Source organism: Scyliorhinus torazame, chromosome 13 (genome assembly GCF_047496885.1).
Source record: "Scyliorhinus torazame isolate Kashiwa2021f chromosome 13, sScyTor2.1, whole genome shotgun sequence".
NCBI lineage: Eukaryota > Metazoa > Chordata > Chondrichthyes > Carcharhiniformes > Scyliorhinidae > Scyliorhinus > Scyliorhinus torazame.
The window spans coordinates 158072083-158098165 of record NC_092719.1 but is presented as its reverse complement, the minus strand read 5'-3'; the positions used below and the strand labels follow the sequence as shown (position 1 = coordinate 158098165).

The following is a 26083-nucleotide window of genomic DNA, read 5'->3' as shown; positions in this document are numbered from 1 at the left end:
ATCAAAATCCTGGAATTCCTGAACAACATTGGGCATACCATGGTACACAGCAGTTCAAAGCAGTGACTCACCACCACCTCCTCAAAAGCTATTAGGGATGGGAAATAAATTCTGGCCAACAACACCCACATCTCACGAAATAATTCTTTAAAATTTATGAGGTGGTCTCCCCACTCTGGTGCAGGCAAAATACCAAGTGAGGGGGGTGTTGGCCATTCATGTTGTTCAATTGGCCTCCCAGTGGTAGAATGGGCAAGCTGCCAACTTTCCTGCCATTGGCAAAAATGGCACGGTGGTGGGAAAACATTGGATTCCCTCTGCCGACAGTTTCCCACAACATTTTGCCAACCTTCTTGTCCCACAGCCCATTACCAAAAGGATGGTAAAATTCTGGTCTAGAGTTCAAATCCCACCAGGGCGGGAGAGGGGTGGGATTTCAAAATTCAATTATTTCAATAAATCTGGAATAAAATGCTACTTGCAGCATCGATGAACATAAAACTACCGGATTGGTGTGAAACCCATCTGGTTCAGAAATAAACTTCAGGAAAGGAAATCTGTTATCCTTCCTCAGACTGGCCTATATGTGACTCCAGGCCCACAGCAATGCCGTTGACTCTTAACTACCTTCTGAAATAGCCAGTTGTACTCTAGAAGTTGACTCATTACCATCGTCTCGAGAGCAATTAGGGATGTGCAATTAATACCTTTCATGGTGATATTGACAATATGAATGAATTAAAAAAGGGATACGCTTCACTGTCTTTTGAAGAGCTCACAAAAGGGATTACAACAAAGAGTTGAAATTAAAACAAATCCCTGTGAAGATTCCCTCTGAATTACACCACTATCCTTTGTAGATTGGTTTCCTATTTTTCTTAAATGATTCTCTGAAAGGTCAAAGCCAATTTATCTACAGGTACGATATGTGGCCATTTTTACAAATATTGTGGCAAAATAATTATGACAGCATGAAACCATGTGGGAAATTAAACAAGTACCTTCGACATGCAATTTCTTACTACTGCTGATGCACAAAAATCTACTAAACTTGATTTCCTGACTCTTGCATTTTAGTTACCATGTTTTGATATTCAGATGTGACATTTCTTAAAATTGACTCTGGTTTAACAGTTGCTGATATATAAAACAGTACATGGAATTTAAACAAAAATTGTTGAGCTCCAATACCTGGTGCTAATTTTCACACCATGAAAACGGCACTGAAATTTCAAGGGTTTTCCGTATTTTCTATATGTAAGTATCTGCATGCGTTTCCACACTATTTTACTTCTTGTAGCATGGATCTCTCCGTTAATGAGCAGTCTTTCAATAGGGGAAATATCAGTATATTATTTTAAAGAAACAATATTTATTTATGGCACATTCCATTTTGGAACTTTGGTACATTTGTTCACAAACCAAGAAAATAATTCCAAACTGCTTAACTGGTTTATTGTTCTCAAAGTTTTTTAATTATACTCTGGGATCATGGATTTGTGTTCAATTACTCATATTGTTCTTATCATTTTTTTAAAGCAACGTTCCCATATTGTTAGTGAAAAATTTCTAAATTTGTGAAAGAGATTTCAAATCATGACCAAAAGATCAGTATCGTTCTCTTACTGCAAGGGGGAACAGCCTATCTTAGACCAGGAAACCATATACCAATGAACAACTGTGGACCATTTGAGATCTATAATTACAATCACTGTAAGCATTCACATTTATATTTATAGGAGTTGCAATCAAATCTGTATCATGCAGGATCATTATGCAAATGGTTACTTCCTTCTGTGAAACCAATATCCATTCTTAGGAACCTTGAAAGTGGCACACTTTCCAACATTTTAACTTAAGTTAACATATTTTGACACTGAAACAAAGAGAAACTGTCAGGCCCACCTTCAGACGTATATTTCTTATCTATCTGATGCAAGGTGCACATAATGAAACAATGTAGCCTGAGGTTACGGTGCAACATAAAACATTTTCTGAGTATCCTTTAAAAATAAAGTTCGGAAGATAATCAAATAGTAGGAAACAGGATTGGTTCTTTATGGCACTCATTAACACTAAATTGATGAATTTGTATGGAAAATTTTATTTGATAATAAAAATAGCATTCACAGACTTCTTTTTGTAGCTACATATACATTGTGATCTGTTTCAAGGTTGGAGGAAGAAGCTATAGGATAATATTAACATCTACATACTATACTGTACTACACTAAAGTTATGTATATAGCCACATGGGTCAAGCTACGAACAATGTAGTATTTATATATGCATAGTGTTTTATAAAAAGATTTGCCCATATATTGCTTTCAATCTACACAGCGGAACGTTAGGTCTATAGCACATTGCAAGAATTAATGCGTAAAGAACACAGACTGCATACAAGTATTTCATAATATACAGGCAGGTTCACCATCAAGAAATAGAATTTCAAAACCAACATAAACTTAATAATCACTGATATAGTATTCCTTTTGAAAACAGTTTTATATACCTGAATCATTTTACTTTAAAATATGTCCCATAGATCAGTTTGTTCCATTTCTGAAATATAAACACTATCACATTCCTCACAACTAGTTTTGCCATAGTTTTACTTTTTTTTTTACAAGAAAGGCAACATTTTCCAACAGGCTCAATTAATTACAATTTAAACTTTGTACACAAGATGGTTAGTCATACATTTGTACAGTACCATGGCAACAACAGTGATAAAACTTGCAATGCTTACTTTAGTGTTGTAATGGAGATGTGAACAGTATACATATACACACTGAAGCACTGAAAGCAGTTCACTTAGTGGTTCAACAGTAATGAAGAGCTTCTTCATGGCTCAGCTAGGCAGTTTATCCTCTCATTTTTCAAGCAGTGCCACAGCAGACCTTCACCACACAGTCCCCTTTTGAAATTGGCTTAGAAATTATCAAATGAATCTACATCACTACTTTGCTTCAAATCTTGAATATACCACCTGTTTACAATTGATGCTAAAGTCTGCACATCTCTTTAGCCATTTTTCTATTGGTCTAAACACACTCTCTCCTTCATAAGTATATCAACATCACGAGTCACATTCCTCCAGTTTAGAAGCTTGCTCTTCTTCCATGTCAGTAACCCACCAGTTTAAACAATACCATACCCATCAATTTTTAGATGTTTCAGAAAGCCTCCAAACTTTTTGTGTGATATAGAAAAATATTCAGTATTAAAACGGCATAGTGTTTTGACAAAGTGCAATTATTTTGTGCTAACGTCATCTGGTTTCATTACAATGTTGGAGACACCCCAAGGACTAACAAAATATCTGGCAAGTTATCTAAAATCAATAATACAATTAAGGCTTACGATTGACATGTAATTTCAATACTATTTTCCTTTTGAGCAATCCTTAGCTTGTGTTGGGTCAGGCACATTTTACTGTTATCATTTTCCTGACGTATGTACAGTGTCATTTTTGTTTGTATTCTGTCATTTTTTTACATCAATAGGCCTCAAGTCTTTTCAAGCTGACAAACACCAATCAACTTTGGATCTGTTCAGAGTACCTATGTTGTCCTTTTAGATAGAACTTGACTTGTCCAATGCATAATCCTTCATTCAGATGCTGAGATCAGTACTGCATTCTCGAACAGCCTTCCTTCTAGGCTGCGGGGATTGCCGAGAACCTCTGCTAATGTAATTTTTCTCCATGCTATGGTCATCCTTGTGTCTGGATCTTTCATCAGCTTTGCTTCTTTTTTCAGGTGATCTGTCTCTCTTCGCATCTAGTGACCTGTGCCTCCTTCTCTCAGGTGACCGCTCTCTCCTTCTCTCAACTGCTGTTTCTTTCTTCCTGTAAGGTGACCTTTCCCTTGTTCTGTCAGGTGACTTCTCATTTCTCTTGCTCGGTGACCTTTCTCTCCTCCTCTCAGGTAATTCTTGCCATCTCCCTTCGGGTGACCTTTTTCTTCTTTCAAATGGTCCCTCCTTGTGTCTGCCAAGAGATCTTTCATTCCGTTCCATATTTTGACCTGCCACCCTCGATATTTCCCTACCTCTTTCAGGAGACCTTTGATGGTATCCATTCTCTGCCTTTCTTTCTTGACGTTGTCTCCTGTCAGGGGATCTGTCTTTCGTCCTTCCGGGTACATTTTCTTTTCTTTTGGAAGTATCATTCCAGGTTGTAGTGTGGTGTTCCTTGGTTGGTCTGCTGTGTTCTTTTCTGCCTATCGGCTCTTCTTGTTGACTGATCCTCCTTTCCCTGTGCTGTGATGATTTGTGAATTTCTGGTGGATAATTGGGTTCCAGTGATGGATGAGGTCGTCTTTCTGATAAATATTTCACTTCCGGTACATTTTGTGAACCTGTTGTGGAACTGCCCCTGTCATTGTTTGGGTCTGAAAGATAAAATAAAGATAATAGAGTTCAAATATTGGTACGGGTATACAACCTTTTAATGATCTGTACCATGCTCAATTGTACTGTTACTATTAATACAATTTTATCCTTGGATCTATTCGCCCAAAAGAATTCCAATTCACTGCAATTTGTCATTTAATAATTAAATGCTAGAAACATTTCAATGTTTTTAGTGTATCATATGTTAGTAATGTGAAGAACATTGCTGTATAGGTTGTATAAGAACATTCTTAAAATAACATTTGTTTTGCACAACAGTACGAGCAGCTAATTCCCTATCAAGCAGAGCACAAAATGGATGATGAATAAAGCGTACTATTTTGTCCTGAAATCACACATTAGGATACGAGATTAGGTACATTCATCTTAAATTTCCCTCTACACTATTTTAATAAAGGTTAAATTTTAAAGTAGTGGAAAGAAGAATTTCAGATGAACGTATATCCCAAAGTGTCAATTCAAAAGCAATGCATCTTAACACAAGCATGATCCATTGCTCAAGCAAGCTATTTCAAGAACACAAGAGTATTTTGAACAGCATTTAGTGGCCGTCTCAATTAAAATTACTTTTGGCAGATAGTCATTTTCAATTAAAAATTTAATGTGACCTAAGGCATATGTGACATTTGTGAAAAAACGTTTGGAATTCCTACATCATTCTCACAGATTGCAACAGATTTACATAACAAGCTTATTTAAATAGCCATTTATAAAAGACTGACCCTATCCTGTTTTTTGAATTACTCTCAAGTCCTTCTGAGGATTTAGTGACTCCTGAATCCTCTAAGATGAAGAACTCCAACTTCAAAGTACATTAAGTGGAAGGTTACACACAAAACACATTGATGAGCTGGTTTCCAATGTAACAGCTGATTATTATGGTCATTGAATAATTACATTTTCTAAACTACTCGATCTACACCTATAGTGCAATAGGCAGCAGCATTTCGCTCGGGCACGAGCAAATCTTCAAATGGCATATAGCTAATGCAGCAACAAATTTAATTAATTTCCGTGAAAGCAATCTTTTTAAGTCAGAATTTATGTCAATCAAGCATTTGGCTCCAAAGAAGAAATTTGGCTTTGCGTCATCTGGCTGTTTGTCTTTGATGCTCATTTGCCCCAAGAAGATGACCAATTCGCAGCCAGTTTAGATAAAACAGAAGTAGGCAGGTACAGTTATAGTTTACTGCTCAGGAACTTACTGATTCATTCCAATTCTAAATTATGTCAAGCGCTCATGTTTCAAGGCAGTAACGTTCCTTGGGTTCACAATAAACCACAACCTTGCAGTTGATAATGCGACTGGGATCCTGCAATATGTTGCTTCCTTATAGTATGTTCCGAACTATAATTCTGCTCTATATACTTTATAATAAAGTAATGTATTTTCTGATAATCACATGATGGAGCAAATGACAAGACCAATAACGTCTCATCATGCCATCTATTACACCTTGAGGACCTACATTAGGAAATCAATATTACTTTTTAAACTTATGTCATCCTGTATTATATTGATCTTCAAACATCATTCGAAATTGTAAGAAGAAACTATTTTAAATGAAAACCCACTATATGGCATATAGTATAAATTATAGCATATATATGAATGAATTTGAAATGCATCTCAACCTTAGGATCCAGACAGTAATTTGAAACTGCTCAAATTTAACTTGTGTGACTGGTGATAGCAGGCGTCTTTGACTGGATAACCATTTTATATTTCACTTACAGATTTCCTCTCTCTTCCAGAGTATATAGTTGACAGGATATTGCAATATAACCAATTACAGGTTTATTTTTCTGTAAGCCATGTAGTAAGATGCCATAAATAGTAAATGGTTCCATTAACATTATATACAATGACCTTCACCTTCTAGCACAAATCAGAAAAACATCATAATACAAGCAAGTTGACATCAGGGAAAATTAGAGGCATGGTGAAATGATCTCCATTATATATACACTAGAATACATTCTAAACCCCATTCTGAAATTAGGCCTTTCTGTCTGTTATCTGAAACGTGGCTTCAATAGATGTTCAAAACCTACTTGAACTTCACTCTCATAGTTAGGATGCTTGAACCCTGGTCCAGTATACAGCCTGGTACTCACACCCTTCTGGGTTTTCTGCTTGAATGGCAACAGACAGTTTAAAAGCCCCCTTTAGATTTGTGGATTAAAAAGATTAGAATACCATCTGCAGGCAATGGGGACTGGACTCTGCTGCTGTATCTAATTGATTTACAAAGAATATTGATGATCAATTTCTTAATTTCCATCAATGCCAGATGCAATGCACGTGTCTATTCAACATATCAAAGTGCAATATTTAAATAGGTCCCACAACATACCTATCAGATGGAAGGTCATGCCTGTAACTACAGAGCAGAAAAGGTGACGAGAAACTCTTCCCTTTCTGTGTTATTGTACTCCAAATACAAAGGGATTGTAATATATTTGACATCCCTGGGAAACCTCTGCTCAATGGTTCAAAGTTGACTTTGTATTGGTGTCAGTTATGACTTTAGCTAAACCTAAATGAGAATCGTTACATTTCATTATTTGAGCTAGGGCAGCACGGTGGCGCAGTGGTTAGCACTGTTGCCTCACGGCACTGAGGGCCCAGGTTCGATCTCGGCTTCGGGTCACTGTTCGTGTGGAGTTTGCACATTCTCCCCGTGTCTGCATGTTTCTCACTCCCACAACCCAAAAAGATGTGCAGGGTAGGTGAATTGGCTATGCTAAATTGCCCCTTAATTGGAAAAAAAAGAATTGGGTACTCTAAATATATAAAAAAAGAAAAAAAAACATTATTTGAGCAGCAGTTTCCAAAGAATAGTTGAGGTCTATATTATTAATAATTGTCCTCTGGGGAGAAGGTGCGGTCCATGGTCCATTCCTTCAACTCACAAATGTGTCCGTGCCTCTTGGGTGTTCTCCTTGGCCCTTCTACACTAAAAATGACCCAATCCTCATTCGTTATTTCATTAAGACCGGAACTGCAGAGAATCCATCCAATCACGAGTACAGCGAGCTCTCTGGCCAAGGACAGGCTTTAAGCCTCCCTCATATGTTTTTAAACCTTCTGTTGTCTATTCTAATAATTGATGACTAAACCCAAGACCTTGAGGTCAGCAAGAGTGCTAACAGTAAATAAAACCTGTATATTTTCCCCTAATTTGAACATCCAGCAACCTTAACATTCAACTACAATCAAGCAAATCTTAATGCTGAGATGTGGTGAAAAGGAATGAAAGAGAATCCATGCTTGGATATATTACCACATCACAAAAATGTGAGTAGTCACAAGTGTCTGCAGACAGTCCTGAATTTCACACCGCAGTTTTTCTCTTGAACAATAATAATTTGGTTTTTTTAATGATCAGAAGGCCACTTGTGATTGTACATTCTCATGACAGTGTGAAAGCCATGGATAGCGCAGAACAGCCATTCTAGTAAAATGCATCGGGTTAATTAACTATTGCAATGCCAATTCCTTCAAAATACTATACTATCATAAACTAACTTCTTACAGTATATAGACACTGATATATATATACACACATGTATATATTATATACATACACACACACACACGTAGTGAATAATTCTCAAGAATAATGAGCTGGATTTTGTGGGGCCAATGGGGGTCTTCACCCCGGAACTGATGGGGATTTCCCAGAGGGTGAAGCGTGATGGAATTGAGTGGCTACTACCTAGCCTCCCCAGGATGGAGATCTCCAGCAGTGGAAACTCTTCCTGCTTGGAGCTGCCAGCCAATCAGAGGTCAGCAGCTACTTGTCACCAGCAGCAGTGGGAGTGGAGGCTGCTGGGCCAAGGCACCCATCAGAGGGACAGGAATGTTGTGGGACCCCCAGAGATCGGGTGAGAGAGGGGAGTCATGGGTGAGGGTAACGGAAGAGGAAATAATGTGTGTCAGTGGGCTCGTTAATTAATGAGTCTAATTGTCATCCTGCCGATGACCAGGTTCCACTTCAGCCCTCTGATTTAGTCTGTGTGGGGGGGGTGGGGTTCAATTGCCATTGGGATACCACGGATATCTTCCAAGTTCAAGTGGGCCCAGGTGTTGTAGGCTACATTAAATCCAGCCTAATATGTTTATTCATTGAAGTCATTTCAACAAGGCATAAGGTTGTGGCACACCATTATTTTACACAAAACTGACTGCTAAACATCCTGCATATTAATTTAGCCTGTAGTTTTCCAAGCATGTTAAGTCTTACTATGGTATAGTATGTGTGCAATTTTCATCAGCATGTCAAAGTTGAGATTTAAACATGATAACTCTTTCATAGAATCATAGAATTTATAATGCAGAAGGAGGCCATTCGGCCCATCGAGTCTGCACTGGCCCTTGGAAAGAGCACGCAACCCAAGCCCACACCTCCACCCCATCCCCGCAACTCACTAACCCCACGTAATCTTTTTGGCCATTAAGGGCAATTTAGCATGGCCAATCCACCTAACCTGCACATTGTTGGGCTGTGGGAGGAAACCGGTGCACCCAGAGGAAACTCACGGGGAGAACGTGCAGACTTGCGCAGGCAATGACCGTGACCCAAGCCGGGAATCGAACCTGGGACCCTGGAGCTGTGAAGTAATGTGCTAACCACTGTGCTACCGTGCCGCCCAAAGAATCTTACAATTTTGTCCTCAGCAACTATAGTTTTAACGGGACAGTCAGCTGGCTAAAGGGCAATTTAGTTGTGGTGAAGTGGAAGGGTTTTTATACTCAGATTGCATCAAAGGGATGGTGGACAGATATTCAGTGATGCTTATATTGGGAAAGTTCATTGTTTCTTTCATCATGAGTTGAATGAAAACGTGTTCCAACTATTCTTCAGACTTTCACCATAATCTGAAAGAACATGGCGAACTATTCATATCAGTAAGTAGATACATGCTTCAGACTTATCCAAACCACCCTGCAGCATGGGTCATTCAATCTTCCACAGTTCACTAGTATTTGAAGATGAAATATTGCAAATATCTAAATTGGGAAATAAGCATGGAATACATTTCAATCAGGATTTTCACTGCTACATTATTCAGCAATTTATGTCTGAAGTGCAGGTGAACGGTTGCCAGCAATTCCAGTAAAAAAAATTGTTCCGTAAGTTAGTTGCAGTTTAAAATAATGTAAAATGATGGTACACCATAGCTTTACATCTTGATTATATAATTCAATAATATGGAAATTGCAGATTACATTTAGTTTCAATTGACCAAATGTTAGATTGTTCAAACAAGAGTAATAGTGTTGTAAATACTTTGTTCTAGGTTTAAATGAAGCAAAGTTTTGTATGTACTAAAAGACAGTGTTAATGAGAGAACATTTAATCCAATTATTATTTTTCATCTATAGTATATAGACAAAGAGAATTACCCAAAAATTCAGTGAAATGAAACTCCATCATTGCAGTATTACTACGGTCTGAGTTAAATGACACACTAGCTTACAGATCTTTCATGTTTTTGGATTTTCTTTTGTATGCAATATTCAGCAACAGATTGGGCAGTTTGTTTTGAAGTTTACAGAATGTTTCAGCTGTTTATAATTTAGCAATGGCCATAGAACCATAGAAACCCTACAGTGCAGGAGTCCATTCGGCCCATCGGTTCTGCACCGATTCTTTGAAAGAGGACTCCACCAAAGCTCACTCCCCCGCCCTATCCCAATAACCCTTTAATCTAACCTATACATCTTTTTTTTGGACACTAAGGGCAATTCAGCATGGCCAATCCACCTAATCTGCACATCTTTGGACTGTGGGAGGAAACCGGAGCACCCGGAAAAACCCCACGCAGAGGAAGAATGTGCAACCTGCACACAGTAAGAAGTCTTACAACACCAGATTAAAGTCCAACAGGTTAGTTTCGAATCACAAGCTGGACTGTAAAGACTCAATCACCTGCAAAGACTCCCATTCAAAGTATCATCTTGCATTATTGAATTTGTCTATATATGTGTTTGTGGAACCCACCTCTTCATTCATCTGATGAAGGAGCTGCGCTTTGAAAACTAGTGATTCGAAACAAACCTGTTGGACTTTAACCTGGTGTTGTAAGACTTCTTATTGTGCCCACCCCATTCCAACGCCGGCATCTCCACACCATAACGTCCACACAGACAGTGACCCAAGGCCACAATGGAACCCGGGTCCCTGGCGCTGTGAGGTCGCAGTGCAAACCACTGTGCTCCTGAGCTATATTGGACCCTGCATCTGTGATATACATGGGGGTAGACTACAATGTAATAAACTTCATGGGATGGGGTGTTCTTATGACCCGAGAGCAAAACTGAAACTGTTTTTCAGTATCAGTTTTACTTTGTTGATTTCATAACATTGACGAAACGTCCTGAATTGTAACATACTCCCACATTAGGGGGGGGGGTTACATAAAGGCCTGCATTGAACTGCAAATACAGCATCCTGCAAATTCCACCACAGCAGCTTAAGAATCCTTCAATGATTAGAATTTTTTTCTTTAGATGTATTTTCATCTAATTTTATTCTCTCGCAGGCCACCTTCTCTCATATACCCTCCCGCAACTGAGAAGGTGGAACACAGTAAATGATAAATGTGCTGGGTGTGAGGTAAAAGACCATTGCCAGCAGTATGAGACAAATCAGGGTAAGGAGGCTGGAAACTAACTGAACATTACCACAATAATTTAGTTTATGAAAAGACAAATGTATTTGGGAGGAAAACTAGAGTCTTATTGAATTAGTGAGCCTTAAATTATCTGTATATCTCTCTGCATATCTATTGGATGACTATCAATTCCATTTTGTACTTAAACTGGAAGGAGACACAATTTGTGTGGTAGAATAAGCCGGGAATTCAAATCAATATAAATATTATGCATACATTTTAACATATATGTTCGTTCACTTTGCAGATTAGCATTCCTCATTTTCATGCTCTGTCTGGTAGTGTGACTGAGATTAGTTACAGAATCCAGCAACAGCATCACAACTGCTGCTGACCAATGAGTATCTACTTATTCCATACTGGACCAATCAGAAGAGAATAAGCCTGTAATAATACAGAGGAGCACAGTAAGAGTTCAGAGAGGAGCACAGTAATAGTACAGAGAGGAGCACAGTAATAGTAGAGAGGGGCACAGTGATAGTACAGAGAGGAGCACAGTAATAGTACAGAGAGGAGCACAGTAATAGTACAGAGAGGAGCACAGTAATAGTAGAGAGGGGCACAGTGATAGTACAGAGAGGAGCACAGTAATAGTACAGAGAATGGCACACTAATAGTACAGAGAGGAGCACAGTAATAGTACAGAGAGGGGTACAGTAATAGTACAGAGAGGGGCACGGTCAGGAACTGAACAAAAATAATACATGGCGCTTTTCTCTCTCATAAAGATCCATGGAAATAAATGAATTTCCAAAATGATTTTGAACTAACGCATTATGCAATCCAGCACTGTAATATTCTGCAATAATGGGGTAATTTTAACATAGTGGGATTAGCTGCACATGGAGTGTGTACAGGGTGTTGTGTGTGTCTGTGTGTGTGTGGGGGGGGCCTTAAATGAACAAAAATTGGAAGAATCTTAATAAACCATCTCCAGCCTACCAACTTCTGTTTTTTACTCAAGTGCAAGGGGAGGCGAAGCCAATCCATTCCATTGTGAGGGTGGAGGTTGGTGTTTTAAATAACTTAATGAAACGGGAGGCCTTGGGCATAAACTGCTTTGCAGGTTTAACTGTGGTCAACTGGCAACTGCAGTTGGTTTAGCACACTGGGTTACATAGCTGGCTTTTAAAGCAGACCAAGACAAGCCAGCAGCACGGTTCAATTCCCGTACCAGCCACGCTGAACAGGCGCGGGAATATGGCATCTAGGGGCTTTTCACAGTAACTTCATTTGAAACCTACTTGTGACAATAAGCGATTTTCTTTTTTTTTTCTTTCAACTGCAGCAAGGTGAGGATGTGCTCGGGGAGCACTCCGCCTCCTGCTCACAAGGAGTGCTACGTCCCAGCCTGCCAACAACCCAAAGTATCGGATCCTCTCCCTCAATATGACCTTATTCCCCCATACAATCTTCCCACTGGGATTGGACCCTTCAAACCCCAGGACGATAACTTCCTACTGCAGCGCCCCCCCCCCCCCCCCCCCACCCCAATGTCAAGGATTGGACAGTCCTTGGGCGGCACGGTAGCACAGTGGTTAGCACTGTTGCTTCACAGCACCAGGATCCAGTCATTGTCGGTGTGGAGTCGGCACGTTCTCCCTGTGTCTGTGTGGGTTTCCTCCGGGTGCTCCGGTTTCCTCCTACAATTCCCGAAAGACATGCTGCTCGGTAAATTGGACATTCTGAATCCTCCCTCTGTGCACCCAAACAGCTGGTGGAATGTGGCGACTAGGGTTTTTTCACAGTAACTTCATTGCAGCGTTAATGTAAGCCTACTTGTGATAATAATAAAGATTATTATCAGATTACCTCTCCCCCATCTGACTGAAAATCAACCCCCCCTGCCCCCCCCCCCCCCCGGCCTGAAAATCAAACCTACCCCCTCGGCCTGACTGAAAATCAAACATACCCTACCCTCCCCCCACCCCACGTCTGACTGAAAATCAGATGGCGGGGGAACCTTTTGATGATGTCAGATCTGCACTGAACCATGTGCATGGAAAAAACAGGTTTCTCGAACACTTCAGACACCTGACTGCCCTCCACTAAATGTTAAAACCTTCCCCAATACGTGCAGCACGGTAGCACAGTGGTTATCACTGCTGCATCACAGCACCCAGGTTCAATTCTGGCCTTGGGTCACTGTCTGTGCGGAGTTTGTACATTCTCCCCGTAACTGCGTGGATTTCCTCCCAGTGCTCCGGTCTCCTCCCACAGTCCAAAGATGTGCAGGTTAGGTAGATTGGCAATGCTAATTTGCCTCTCAGTGTCCATGGATGTGAAGGTTAGGGTATTTAGTTGCAGGTGTAGGGGGGGGGGGGGGGGGGGGGAGACATGGATTGGTGCAGACTCAATGGGCCGAATGCCCTCTTTTTGCACTGTAGGCATTCTATGATTCTATATCGTCTCAGTGGCTGGAAAATAAAAGGCTTATGCATGGCAGTACAGTACAAATAATTATATTAATAAATTACCTGGTGTAATATTCCACATTACTTCAGTCATTATTTTTCATACCCTTATCAGCCCTGCTGTGAACACTGGAAAGTAAGCAATGTCACTGTTGAGAGGCTAGGGGCTTGTAAGAGGATAATTGTCTTGCAGAGGATGAATGGGACTGAGAGTAAACAACAGCAAATGTATCCAACACTCACTCCTTTGAGGGAAACGTAACTGATTTTGTATGGCAATTTCTGAGATAGCCACGCAGGGGATTTCTTGTTGGCAGTTGGCACAGTGAATCTCAGATTACTTAATCAACCCTGACATAAGCTGATGGTGGCTAAATTCTGGTATTTATCATTTAATACTGGAGTAGAAATTAATTATATTGTCCACCCGATGTTCCGCACCAATGAAATCAACAGCAATGAACAAAGAATCAGTACATAATGGGCAGCAGACACAATGCTGCCCCCTTTGCATTACTGTCCGAGATCATACCCCACATCATTGAGTGCAAACCAGATACTTCTTCACTTGGAGACTGGACAAATCCTACAGGAAATTATTACTCACTCCTGCATTCTCACTCTTATCCATCTCTGAGTGACTGGTTACAGAGCTTGGATAGACATTGGGCTGGAAGCAGGTCCCCTATTCTTTCAGCAACAATGTGAAGAAACTGGAAAAAAACCGTTGTCAAAATTTAAAGCATCAACTCATGAAAGAAAACGGTACTCGCCATTTTCAACTGCAGTCATTTGCCCATAATTTTGGAGTTATTCCTGCCTTATGGATCTGATGAAAATCAGATGATCGTACTTGTCAAGTTGAAGAAACAGGCAGCTCAGATTCAAAATTATGAATAAAATGAAAATTAGGAATTCAAAACTAGGAAATCAAGCTTCATTTGTTTCCCATCAGACAAAGCACCCTTAGCCTTTTAGTTTTGAAAAAACCCCAGCCTGACCTGAACCTTTTCCATTGTAATGCAGCTAATTCCGTGTGTGCAAATAGACCATTGAGAGGATTGTGGGCATGAAGAGATTGCTCATGGCATGTGTATATTAGTGTTAGGTTGTTTCATAACAAAAATGTCAATATTTGCAACTGCAAAAATCTCTCTGGCAATGCAAGGATTTGGGAAAGGCTTTAGAAAGAAAAGAAAATATCATATTTCAGTTCAGTTAAAATATTTCAGTGCATCTTCAGTTTAGAGAAACAAAATAAAAATAGAAATAAATGGAGTCTACATCACTCTCGGAAAATTAGTACCTAGCATTCACTAATTTAAAATAAAAACAATTTTAACCATAGCCCTCAAATATTCAAACTACTTGATACTAATTGAGGTTTTAAATCTTACTCTGATTCAAAGAACTTCTGTTTGTGGATCCCCCTTCAGTGTTTTGGAATTGCGGATAGCAAATTACTCTTCCATAGGGTCAATATCTTTTGCCAACCTTTTGTTTTACATATTCATTATGAACAAAGTTAAATAACAAAGTAGTGGAATTTGAAGCATTAGACAATAATGGCAGCAATAGAAACCTTGCCTTACTTAAAACAGTGTTATATTCCAGTTAGGTACTGTCCCAACAAAGTAATCAAGGCAAGGACATCAACTCGCTAACAAATCCCTGTTGTATGCTGGTTTTCTAAATTCCTGCAAAACGCAGAATGCGTTTATAGTCTAAACGCCTAGTCTAAATAGTCTAATTCTATTTATTTGTTAAGCAGGTCTTTTCCTTGCGTTCAAACCCAAATTCGGGCTCTGTGCATCCACCCCAGTACTTGTGCTGTAGGGCTGATAATGCAACAGCTGTAGTTCTGCTCCTTCTCCCTCTCCAGTAGGAGAAAGCAGAAAAGTACTGTTGGCAGGTAGGGCTCCCCATCATAAACAATGCTAGGACCAGAGCTTTATACTCAGAGAGTAGTAAGGGCGTGGAATGCCCTGCCTGCAAAAGTAGTGGACTCACCAACACTAAGGGCATTCAAATGGTCATTGGATAGACATATGGACGATAAGGGAATAGTGTAGGTGGGCTTTAGAGTGGTTTCACAGGTTGGCGCAACATCGAGGGCCGAAGGGCTTGTACTGCGCTGTAATGTTCTATGTTCTAAGTTACAGCTCTATTGAACTCATTAGGGCTTTGGCTAACTGAATAGTGAGAAAGAAAAGCAGCACTTAATCTTTATACTGACAACTGATAACAGCAACACACAGCACAAAATTAGAGAGCAGGTGCAGGGGGCAGGAGAGCAAACATGAAAGAGGGCTCTATGGGAAACATATAGAAGATGCCACATGTATACAAGAGCTCAGCAAGTTGGACTGTCATTATGTTGAATTTCCATCCAGTTAGTAGTTAGCTCACTTTGCTGAAAGCACAAAACAGTGTCATTCGGCAAGCGTCCACCTGACTATCCCAGTTGATGTAACAGAAGAGCTATTTCTGACACTTCTCAGGGGCTTCTGCTGACCTTTCACTGTAGTTACGGTGAACCCAGGAGAAATAACTGGCATCCCTGAAGCAGTTTTCACACCTCCCATAAACAGAGATTCAGTGTGGTCCAAGACAATGCAACAGTTTTATATTTAATCGTCACTCCTTAAGGCTATACTCACTGTCTACATTTTTGCACAGGTAATCAGCTCAGTTTTGTGTATGCAAATTCATTTTTATTGTTTTAATTCTGAAATATTAGTTTGGATTCAATGTGTGGACAAGGGCAGTCAAAGATCAGCTTAGTATGCAGCGGGATTTTTCTTTGAAGACACTTATGTGTAAACTTGAACAGAAATAAGTTGTAAATTAATTGAAACTAATTACCTAATCTTAAGTGGGTTAATATATGTTGTGAGCGCATAGGTGGTGTGTAACAAAAGTCAGCTTGAGTATCACACAATCTTTTCTCATATTAGTGACTGAGAAAAATAGACCGAAGATTTTATTAATTCATAACTGAGTTTGGCTTTTGCCTAACAAGTTCCTTAATTTTAAACTCCAGATTTCATACTTGACAGATTACTGAAATAGACAACGTTGGGCACAGTGATAGAATATTAACATAAACCTATGCCAGACAAATTCAATTCGAGATTATCAAGCAAATACACCGGACGGGATTCTCTGAAATTGCGTTTGGCGATCAGCCGGAGAATCCCCGTTTGCGCCGAAATCGGGGCCGGCGCGGCTTTTGCGATGCTCCAACCCCTCAGAAACGGCGTACTCGAGGAGTACGCCACACGCCGTCAGGATGGCCTCAGGACGTCATCTGAGCCCCTCCCAGATGCTCTGCCCCCGATGGGCCAAGTTCCCGATGGCGCAAAACATTTATGGTATTTTTTTTGTGAACTCCACGTGGTGGCTGCAGACTGTGTCCAGCGACGCCACAGTCGGGGTGGGGAGTCGTGCCACACACCGGGAAGGCTTCGGCGAGGGCTGGAGAGACTGGTGGGGCGTGGTCCGGGGGTGGCGAGGGGGGCTACTGGGGATCAGAATTTGGCACGCCGGGTCCGCGCACAGCCAGCGCCATGTTACACGGTGCAACTGCCACCGTGCGCATGCATGGCCACGGACCCAGCCATTCTCCAGCCGTTTTTGGCGTGGGAGCCGGTTACCCGATGCAGATGCAAACCCCCTAATGGCCCCGCAATCAGTGCAGCTGTTGCACCGTTTATTCTGGCGTAAAACGCCACTGTTCCCATGCCGGCGTCAGCACTTAGTCCGGAAATCGGAGAACCCAGCCCATTATACATAAATCAAAATGGTTCTATTCTGTTAGCAGAGGATGCAAGCAGGGAAAAGCTTTGAGGACTGAACTTCACTAGACAACTGTTTTCAAGGAAGTACAAATGTATTAATGGGTCCGATAGGTATGTTTAACCAGCAGACAGGTGTCATTTAAACCAATACTAGTCATTCATTCTTACCATCTTACCACAACAGCTTCCAGCCTGGACAATTCCTAAATCAGAAGATAAGACTAGATGCTTCAAAAATAGTAGAAGGACAAAACTTGAGGCTTTGTGGCTGAATGCACATAGCATTTGAAACAAAACAGATGGAGATCTTATAACAGAGACATGGCTACAAGATGACATAGATTGGGACTGGAATATTGAAGAGTATGTAACATGTAGGATGACACAGTAGCACAGTGGTTGGCACTGTTGCTTCACAGCGCCGGCTTGGGTCACTGGCTGTGCGAAGTCTACACGTTCTCCCTGTGTCTGCGTGGGTTTCCTCCGGTTGCTCCGGTTTCCTCCCACAAGTCCCAAAAGACATGCATGTTCGGTGAAGTGGACACTCTGAATTCTCCCTCGGTGTAACCGAACAGGCGGCGTAGTGTGGCGACTGGGGGATTTTCACAGTAACTTGATTGCAATGTTAATGTAAGCCTACTTGTGACACTAATAAAGATTATTATTATTATGTGAGTTTAAGGTTAGAAACTCAGTTAATTATCACTGAGCTGTGTACGGTTTACAGCTTTAACGGCAGTGTGCGTGAACAAGCTGAGCAGACTGGTTCAGGTACGAACCTTCTCTAAAATGAGCTGTTAGGACACAAAACAGGCTTATTCCCCAGCAGTTATTATTATGTCGCTGGCATTTATCTGAATGTAACTCGTTTTATTGCAACTCAAACAGTTCCAAATAACCAGTTGTCGTCCTTTCATGGATGCTGTGAAGCAAACAGAAAATCAATCTGTATCGCAATTCAGGCTGGAACTTTTAAGCAGGTGTGCTAAAATATTACAGAAATAAGCCTAAAAAAATGCACTGGCCTTTGATAAAAATACTGAATTTGAGAGATTTTAGGATCAGATTACAAATCCCAGCAATAAGGAGAAGCAGCATTGACAGGTAAAACAACTAAACTGCCTAGAAAGAGCTTCTTTCCGGTCAAATGAAAACCATTGCAATTACCTAGGTGATGTTGTTATTAGATAGCAGACTGGTTTCAAGGTTTTAAAGACCAATACTCATACACGCAACACACCTCATTAAACAGATTAGAGCGTCACTAGAGACAATTCCTGAAAAATATGAAAAAGCTGTTTTCTAACTCATGTCTCAGATGTTTAAACAGCAGGAGCTTTCATAGCGTCTACAATGCAGAAGGAGGCCAATCAGCCCATCGAGTCTGCACCGGCCCTTCAGAAGAGCACCCTACTTAAGCCCACGCCTCCACCCTATCCTTATAACCCCACCTAATCTTTTGGACGCTAAGGAGCAATTTAGCAATCCACCTAACCTGCGCATCTTTGGACTGAGGGAGGAAACCGTAGCACCCAGAGGAAACCCATGCAGACACGGGGAGAAAGTGCAAACTCCACACAGTCACCCTAGGCCCGATTCGAACCTGGGACCCTGGAGCTGTGAGGCAGCAGTGTTAACCACTGTACCACCATCCACCCTTTCATTTTTCTTAACATTTAGAGTACCCAATTATTTTTTTCCAATTAAAGGGCAATTTAGTGTGGCCAATCCACCTAACCTGCACATCTTTGGGTTGTGGGGGTGAAACCCACGCAGACATGGGGAGAATGTTCAAACTCCACACGGACAGTTACCCAGGGCCGGAATTCGAACCCAGGTCCTCAGCGCCGCAGTCCCAGTGCTAACCACTGCGCCACATGCCACCCTTTCGTAAGGAATAAAATAGAAATGGATGATAGGAAATTTTGGTTCAGAATTGTGAGGAATTTTAACTACGTTAAATGGCCTTCAATAGGATACTGTCCATAGCTGTCAGTAAAGTTGTAAAATCAGAGCATGCGGAGTCAGGGGACAAGTAGCAGCGTGGACAGCAAACTAGCGGAAGAATAGAATGCAGACTGGGGATTTAAGGTAGTTACTGAGATGATTAACGCAGGCTGGGAAATGGTTCCACCGGATTGACGCCGAGTCCAACTGTTATTCACTATTTATATAAATGATTTGGGCTCAGGAAAAACAAAATAAAAATTTGGGGATGGTAGCAAATTTAAGGGAAGAGGTAATGCTGAAGTGGACTACAACAAAGTAAACAGGATATCGAGAAACCTGCAGAATGGACAAGAATCACCCATCGAGTCTGCACCAACCCTCTGAAAGAGCACCCTACCTAGGCCCTCACCCCACCCTATCCCCATAACCTAACCTAACCTTTTGGGCACTATGGGGCAATTTAGCTTGGCCAATCCACCTAACCTGCACTTCTTTGGAGTGTGGGAGGAAACCAAAGCACCAAGAGTAAACCCACACAGACATGGGGAGAAAGTGCAAACTGCACACAGACAGTCACCCAAGGCCGGAATCAAATCCAGGTCCCTGCCACTGTGAGGCAGTAGTGCTAACCACTGCCCACATGGCAAATGCAAATTAATTTCAATAAAGGTGGCGGGGCACTTTTGTAGAAGGAAGATGATTACTTATCTTTGGAAAATAAAACTCTAGATGGTATAGAGGTGCAAATGAAGCCAGAGGTACAGATTCATAAATCATTGAAGCAGTAGTGTAGGTTAACAAAGCAATAAAAAAAGTACAAAGTATTTGGGTTCATTTCTAGGAGAATACAATTCATAAAGCAAGGAAGTTACGGTAATCTTATAGAGATGCTTGATTAGACCACAGGCTCCCTATTACAAAAAAAGGATATTGAAGCACTGGAAAGTGTAAAAAATAGCTTTACATATGAACTTAAGCAGGAGTAGGCTATGCAGCCCCTTCAGCCTGCTCCATTATTCAATAAGATAATGGCTGACATTCCACTTCAGCTCAATATTCCTGCCTTATCTACTTGAGCTCTTAAAAGTAATTATACCTGAACCAAAACTGTACAAGGATCAAGAATGACTGAGCAGACTAGAAAATAGGTGACTGAAAGGGACTAATAGAAGTCTTTAAAATGTTGATGTTACTTTGTTGAGTGTAGATATTTCCACTTGTGAGGTAAGTCCAAAACTAGCACTTAGAAATACAAGCTAGCCACGAATAAATCTAATATGGAATTCAGAAGAAACCTCTATATGCAGGGAGTGTTGAGAATATGGAACTGGCCACCACATGGAGTAACTGAGATAAATTGCATAAATTTAAGGGGAAGTGAGATAAATGCAAGAGGAAGAGAGGAATAGGTGATGTTAATAGGGTGATAAAATAAATAGATTGGGAGGAGGCTCGTGTAGAGCGCAGACATTGGCTGACGAGCCAGTTTCTGTTCTATAATGATTCCCTTTTGTTTTTAGGTTCACATCAATATATATCATGGCAAGATGTTCACTTGCATCAACAGTGATTATCGTCTGATGAGTATAGTGCCAAATATTCGATGATTATAATGAACCATCACATATAAATATATATATATTATATATCTATATAAAAAGTCTTGGTATTCTTCCCATTTAACATTTTGATTTGAATAAAATATGCTTTGGTCAGTATGTTCTTTTCTCCATGGTTTCTCCCTGAAACAGTCAGCAGTCAAGAGGGTAGACAAATCACCATGTGGAGCTCCTTCATAGCTATCAATACCACTCCTTAGCCTCATAGAAGGGATAGATGCAAGAGTTTCTACCCCTTTTTGTCAATTAAGTACCCTATCTATCCTCAGTGTCTTGTCTAGTGACCCAACATAAATCATGAAAACAAGTGGTAAGGAGGCTATGCTATGCAGGCGTTAAGTGGCAATGAGAAGAAATGGACCCAGGAAAGAAGCGATGGATTTTTCACATCAGCATATCATAAGCTTCCTAATTGCTCAGCTGGTTTAAGCCAGTGAGGAACTGTGTCTTTCAACCAAGGATTGGCTTTCTTTGTTTTGCTCATTTCAGCTGCGACAACAGTTGGGGTGTTACAACTAGATTCAGCAATTGTGGAATAGGGAAGGGGAAATAGAAGGCATGCTTTCCACTACTAAGGTTTCACTTATGGAGCTGCTGCATTGGAATAAGATCAGGCTCTTCTCTCAATTGCATATTTAAATAGTCCTCTGATGCTTACTGCTTAAGCTTAGATGCTAAAAATGGCCACTTGGGACAGTGCATTAGAGCTTCTGGAAATTGCATAGCACGGAATCAATACTTGGAAAGGAAGGGAGTAAACAGAGGGGAAATGGTGAAATGAAAAAACAATGGCATATTTAAAGTGCTACATGTTTTTCCAGTTTTATAGAGGTATTGAATACAAAAGCAAAGAAGCTGTGCTAAAATGTTGTAAATCACTGGTTGATTCTTAGCTAGAGTGTTGTGTCCAATTCTGGGCACCAGACCTCAGGAAGGATGTCAAAACTTTGGATGGAATGCCGAAGGAATTTACCAGAATGGTACCAGGAATGAGATTTCAGTTATGCAAAGCGAGACTGGAAAAGTTGGGATTGATCTCCTTCGGAGATTAAAAGTCGATTTAATGGAGGAGTTCAGAATTATACGGATTTTGAAAGAGTAGGTAGGGAGAAACTGTCTCCATTGGCAGGGGAATCAGTATCATGTGGACACAGATTTTAGACAATTGACAAATAAGACATAGGAGAGATAAGATTTTATTTTTTAATCTGCCTGTCCTTGGAAGCAGATGCTTTTGAAAGGGAATTGGATATTAAGTACTTAAAAAGGAAAGAAATTCACGGCTATAGGTAAAGGATGGGATGAATTGAAAGCTCTTTCTGAAAGCTGGCAAAGGCATGATGGGCCAGATAACCTCCTGTGTTGTCTGCCTGGGTTCCAAAGTTCTTTTCCATTTAAAAGAACAGAATGTTACTATATGTAGGAGTCAATGCATTACCAAGTGTCAGTCCAACAGTAAGACAAACTGCTGAAAATTCATTTCCCTAAATAGATTAAAAGTTTAAAATCCGAAGTAAATGCTTTCTATTTTTGTACTGCATTCCTCTTCTAATGTACATCATAACTGATTCCAAGGCATTCAATAACTAGCTTTAACATAGTACAATGTCCCAAGTTGTTTCACATAATTGAACAAAATTTAACACGAAGCCAAAGGACAGGAAATAGAAGAGGTAGGTTTTAATGAGTGTCTTAATGGAGGAGGGAGAGCAAAAGAGTTTTGACAACCAGGGCTTAGTGCCTGGATAGTAATTTGCACAGCCACCAGTGACGGTGTGAAGGAGGGTAGAAACAAAGCGAGAGTTGTCTACCTGGACTTTAGCAAGGCCTTTGACAAGATACCTCATGGTAGGTTGTTGCAAAAAGTTAAATCTCACAGAATCCAGGGCGAGGGAGCCAATTGGATACAAAATTGGCTTGGTGACTGAAACCAAAGGGTGGTTGTGGAGGGATGTTTTTCAAACTGGAGGCCTGTGACCAACGGTGTGCCTCAGGCATCGGTGCTGGGTCCACTGTTATTTGTGATAATATAAATGATGAGAATGTAGGAGGCATGGTTAGTAAGTTTGCAGATGACACTAAGATTGGTGCCATAGTGGAGAGTGAAGAAGGTTATAAAGATTGCAACAGAATCTTGACCAATTGGGCCAATGGGCCGATGAATGACAGCTGGAGTTTAATTTGGATAAATGTGAGGTTGGACAAATGCATTTTGTAGATCAAATCAGGGCAGGACCTATTCAGTTAATGGTAGGGAGTTGGGGACAGTTACAGAATAAAGAGTTCTAGGAATACAGGTTCATAGCTCCTTGAAGATGGAATCGCAGGTGGACAGGGTGGCGAAGAGGGCATTCAGCATGCTAGGATTGTTTGGTCAGATTATTGAAGACAGGAGTTGGGACGTCTTGTTGAAGTTGTACAAGACATTGGTATGACCACACATGAAATACGGTGTTCAGTTCTGGCTGGTCACCCTATTATAGGAAGGATATTGTTAAACTAGAAATAGTGCAGAAGAGATTTACGAGGATGCTACCAGGACTTGAGGCTGGATAGGCTGGGACTTTTCCCCCTGGAGCATAGGAGGCTTAGGGGTGATCTTACAGAGGTCTATAAAATAATGAAGAGCATCGATAAGGTAGATAGTCAACATTTTTTCACAAAGATAGAGGAGCATAGGTTTAAGGCGGGAGGAGAGAGATACAAAAGAGACCAGAGGGGATTCTTTTTCACACAGAGGTTGGTGAGCATCTGGAACGGGCTGCCAGAGGAATTGGTAGAGGCGGTTACAATTTTGTCCTTTAAAAAAGTTAAACAATTACATGGGCAGGGTGGGTATAGAGGGATATGGACCAAATGCGGACTAGCTTAGGGATAGAAACTGAGCGGCATGGACCAACTGGGCCGATGGGCCTGTGTCCATGCAGGAAACATCTATGACTCCATAACTCTGAGTTGACAGTCTTTTTGGAGGGTGGCATGGAATGGGCAGTTACAGAAGTGGGTGAGGCAACGGTTTGAATATGAGAATGAAAATGTCAAATGCCACCATTTAGGGTTCAGTAGCCAATTTAAGTCAGAGCAATACGTCTCTTAGTGAGTGTTAGGATCTGGGCAGCAGTATTTAAATTTATAGAGTATGGAAGGTGTGAGGCTGACCAGGAGAGCATTGGAATTATCAAGTCTGAAGATAAGAGGTTTCAGCAGAGATGAGCTGAGAAATAGATGTAGGTGTTCCTGATGGAGAGGTATTGGTTGGAAGGTCAGCTCAAGGTTAAGGTTATGCACAATCTGATTCAACCTGAGACAGTGGTTAAGAGAGGGAATGGGAGCGGGTACTGTTTGAGGCCAAGACCATAGTGGCGGATAGTGGGGGTAGATATGTGATGGTGAGTGGCAGATTGCAAGGGGAGACGGTGGTTCTGGTGAACGTATATGCCCCGAACTGGGATGATGCAAATTTTATGAGGCGTATGTTGGGACGTATCCCGGACCTGGAGGCGGGAAAGTTGGTAATGGGGGGAGATTTCAATATGGTGCTTGATCCAGGGCTGGACCGATCAAGGTCCAGGACCGGGAGGAGGCCGGCAGCAGCCAGGGTGCTCAAGGACTTCATGGAGCAGATGGGAGGGGTAGACCCCTGGAGATTTAGTAGGCCTAGGAGTAAGGAGTTCTAATTTTTCTCCCATGTCCACAAAGTATATTCACGGATAGATTTTTTTGTCTTGGGAAGGGCACTGATTCCGAAGGTGACAGGGACGGAATATACGGCCTTAGCTATTTCGGACCACGCTCCACATTGGGTAGACCTGGAGGTAGGAGAGGAAAAAGTACAGCACCCACTCTGGAGAATGGATATGGGCTTATTGGCGGGTGAGGGGGTATGTTTAAGGGTGAGGGGGTGCATCGAAAGGTACTTGGAGCTTAATGACAATGGAGAGGTTCAGGTGGGAGTGGTCTGGGTGGCATTGAAGGCAGTGGTTAGAGGGGAACTGATATCCACAAGGGCACATAAAGGGAAACAAGAGGGTAAAGAAAGGGAGCGATTGCTGAAAGAACTTTTGAGGGTGGACAGGCAATATGCGGAGGCACCGGAGGAGGGACTGTACAGGGAAAGACAAAGGCTACATGTGGAGTTTGACCTGCTGACCACCGGTAAGGCGGAGGCACAGTGGAGGAGGGCACAGGGTGTACAGTATGAGTACGGAGAGAAGGCGAGTCGGCTACTGGCCCACCAATTGAGGAAGAGGGGAGCAGCGAGGGAGATAGGTGGGGTGAGAGATGAGGAGGGAGAGATGGAACGGGGAGCGGAGAGAGTGAACGGGGTGTTCAAGGCGTTTTATGAGAGGTTATATAAGGCTCAGCCCCCGGAAGGGAAGGAGGGAATGATGTGTTTCTTAGATCAGCTGGAATTCCCTAAGGTGGACGAGCAGGAGAGGGCGGGACTGGGAGCACAGATTGAGATTGAGGAGGTGGTAAGAGGGATTGGGAGCATGCAGGTGGGGAAGGCCCCGGGACTGGACGGATTCCCGGTGGAATTTTATAGGAAGTATATGGACTTACTGGCCCCCCTTCTGACGAGAACCTTTAATGAGGCTAGGGAAAGGGGGCAGCTGCCCCCGACTATGTCGGAGGCAACGATATCGCTCCTTTTGAAGAAGGAAAAAGACCCGCTGCAGTGTGGGTCCTACAGGCCCATTTCCCTTTTAAATGTAGATACTAAGCTCTTGGCCAAGGTGATGGCGACGAGGATAGAGGACTGTGTCCCCAGGGTGGTCCACGAGGATCAAACTGGGTTCGTTAAGGGGAGACAGCTGAACACGAACATACGGAGGTTGCTAGGGGTAATGATGATGCCCCCACCAGAGGGGGAGGCGGAGATAGTGGTGGCGATGGACGCCGAGAAAGCATTCGACAGAGTGGAGTGGGATTATCTGTGGGAGGTGCTGAGGAGACTTGGTTTTGGTGAAGGGTATATCGGATGGGTACAGCTGCTGTATAGGGCCCCGGTGGCGAGCGTGGTCACGAACAGACAGAGGTCTGATTACTTCCGTCTTCATAGAGGGACGAGGCAGGGGTGTCCCCTGTCTCCGTTACTGTTTGCATTGGCGATTAAGCCCCTGGCCATAGCACTGAGGGGCTCCAGGAAGTGGAGGGGAGTGCTCAGGGGAGGGGAAGAACACCGGGTATCCTTGTATGC

The 26083-nt window shown here is 41.7% G+C and overlaps 1 protein-coding gene across 14 annotated transcripts in view; it reads right to left on the bottom strand.

Moving 5' to 3' along the window:
- Positions 1–2084: 2084 nt before the first annotated feature.
- Positions 2085–26083, bottom strand: part of magi1b (membrane associated guanylate kinase, WW and PDZ domain containing 1b) — a 679590-nt gene continuing 655591 nt past the window's right edge. For 10 of the 14 annotated variants that reach the window (XM_072472316.1, XM_072472318.1, XM_072472314.1 and 7 more), the window contains one exon: positions 2085–4394. In XM_072472316.1, coding sequence (XP_072328417.1) covers positions 3616–4394 — 779 coding nt within the window. In that variant the 3' untranslated portion in view covers positions 2085–3615. The remainder of the gene's footprint in view (positions 4395–26083) is intronic. The other 4 variants (XM_072472328.1, XM_072472321.1, XM_072472327.1 and 1 more) reach the window with 1 other exon arrangement.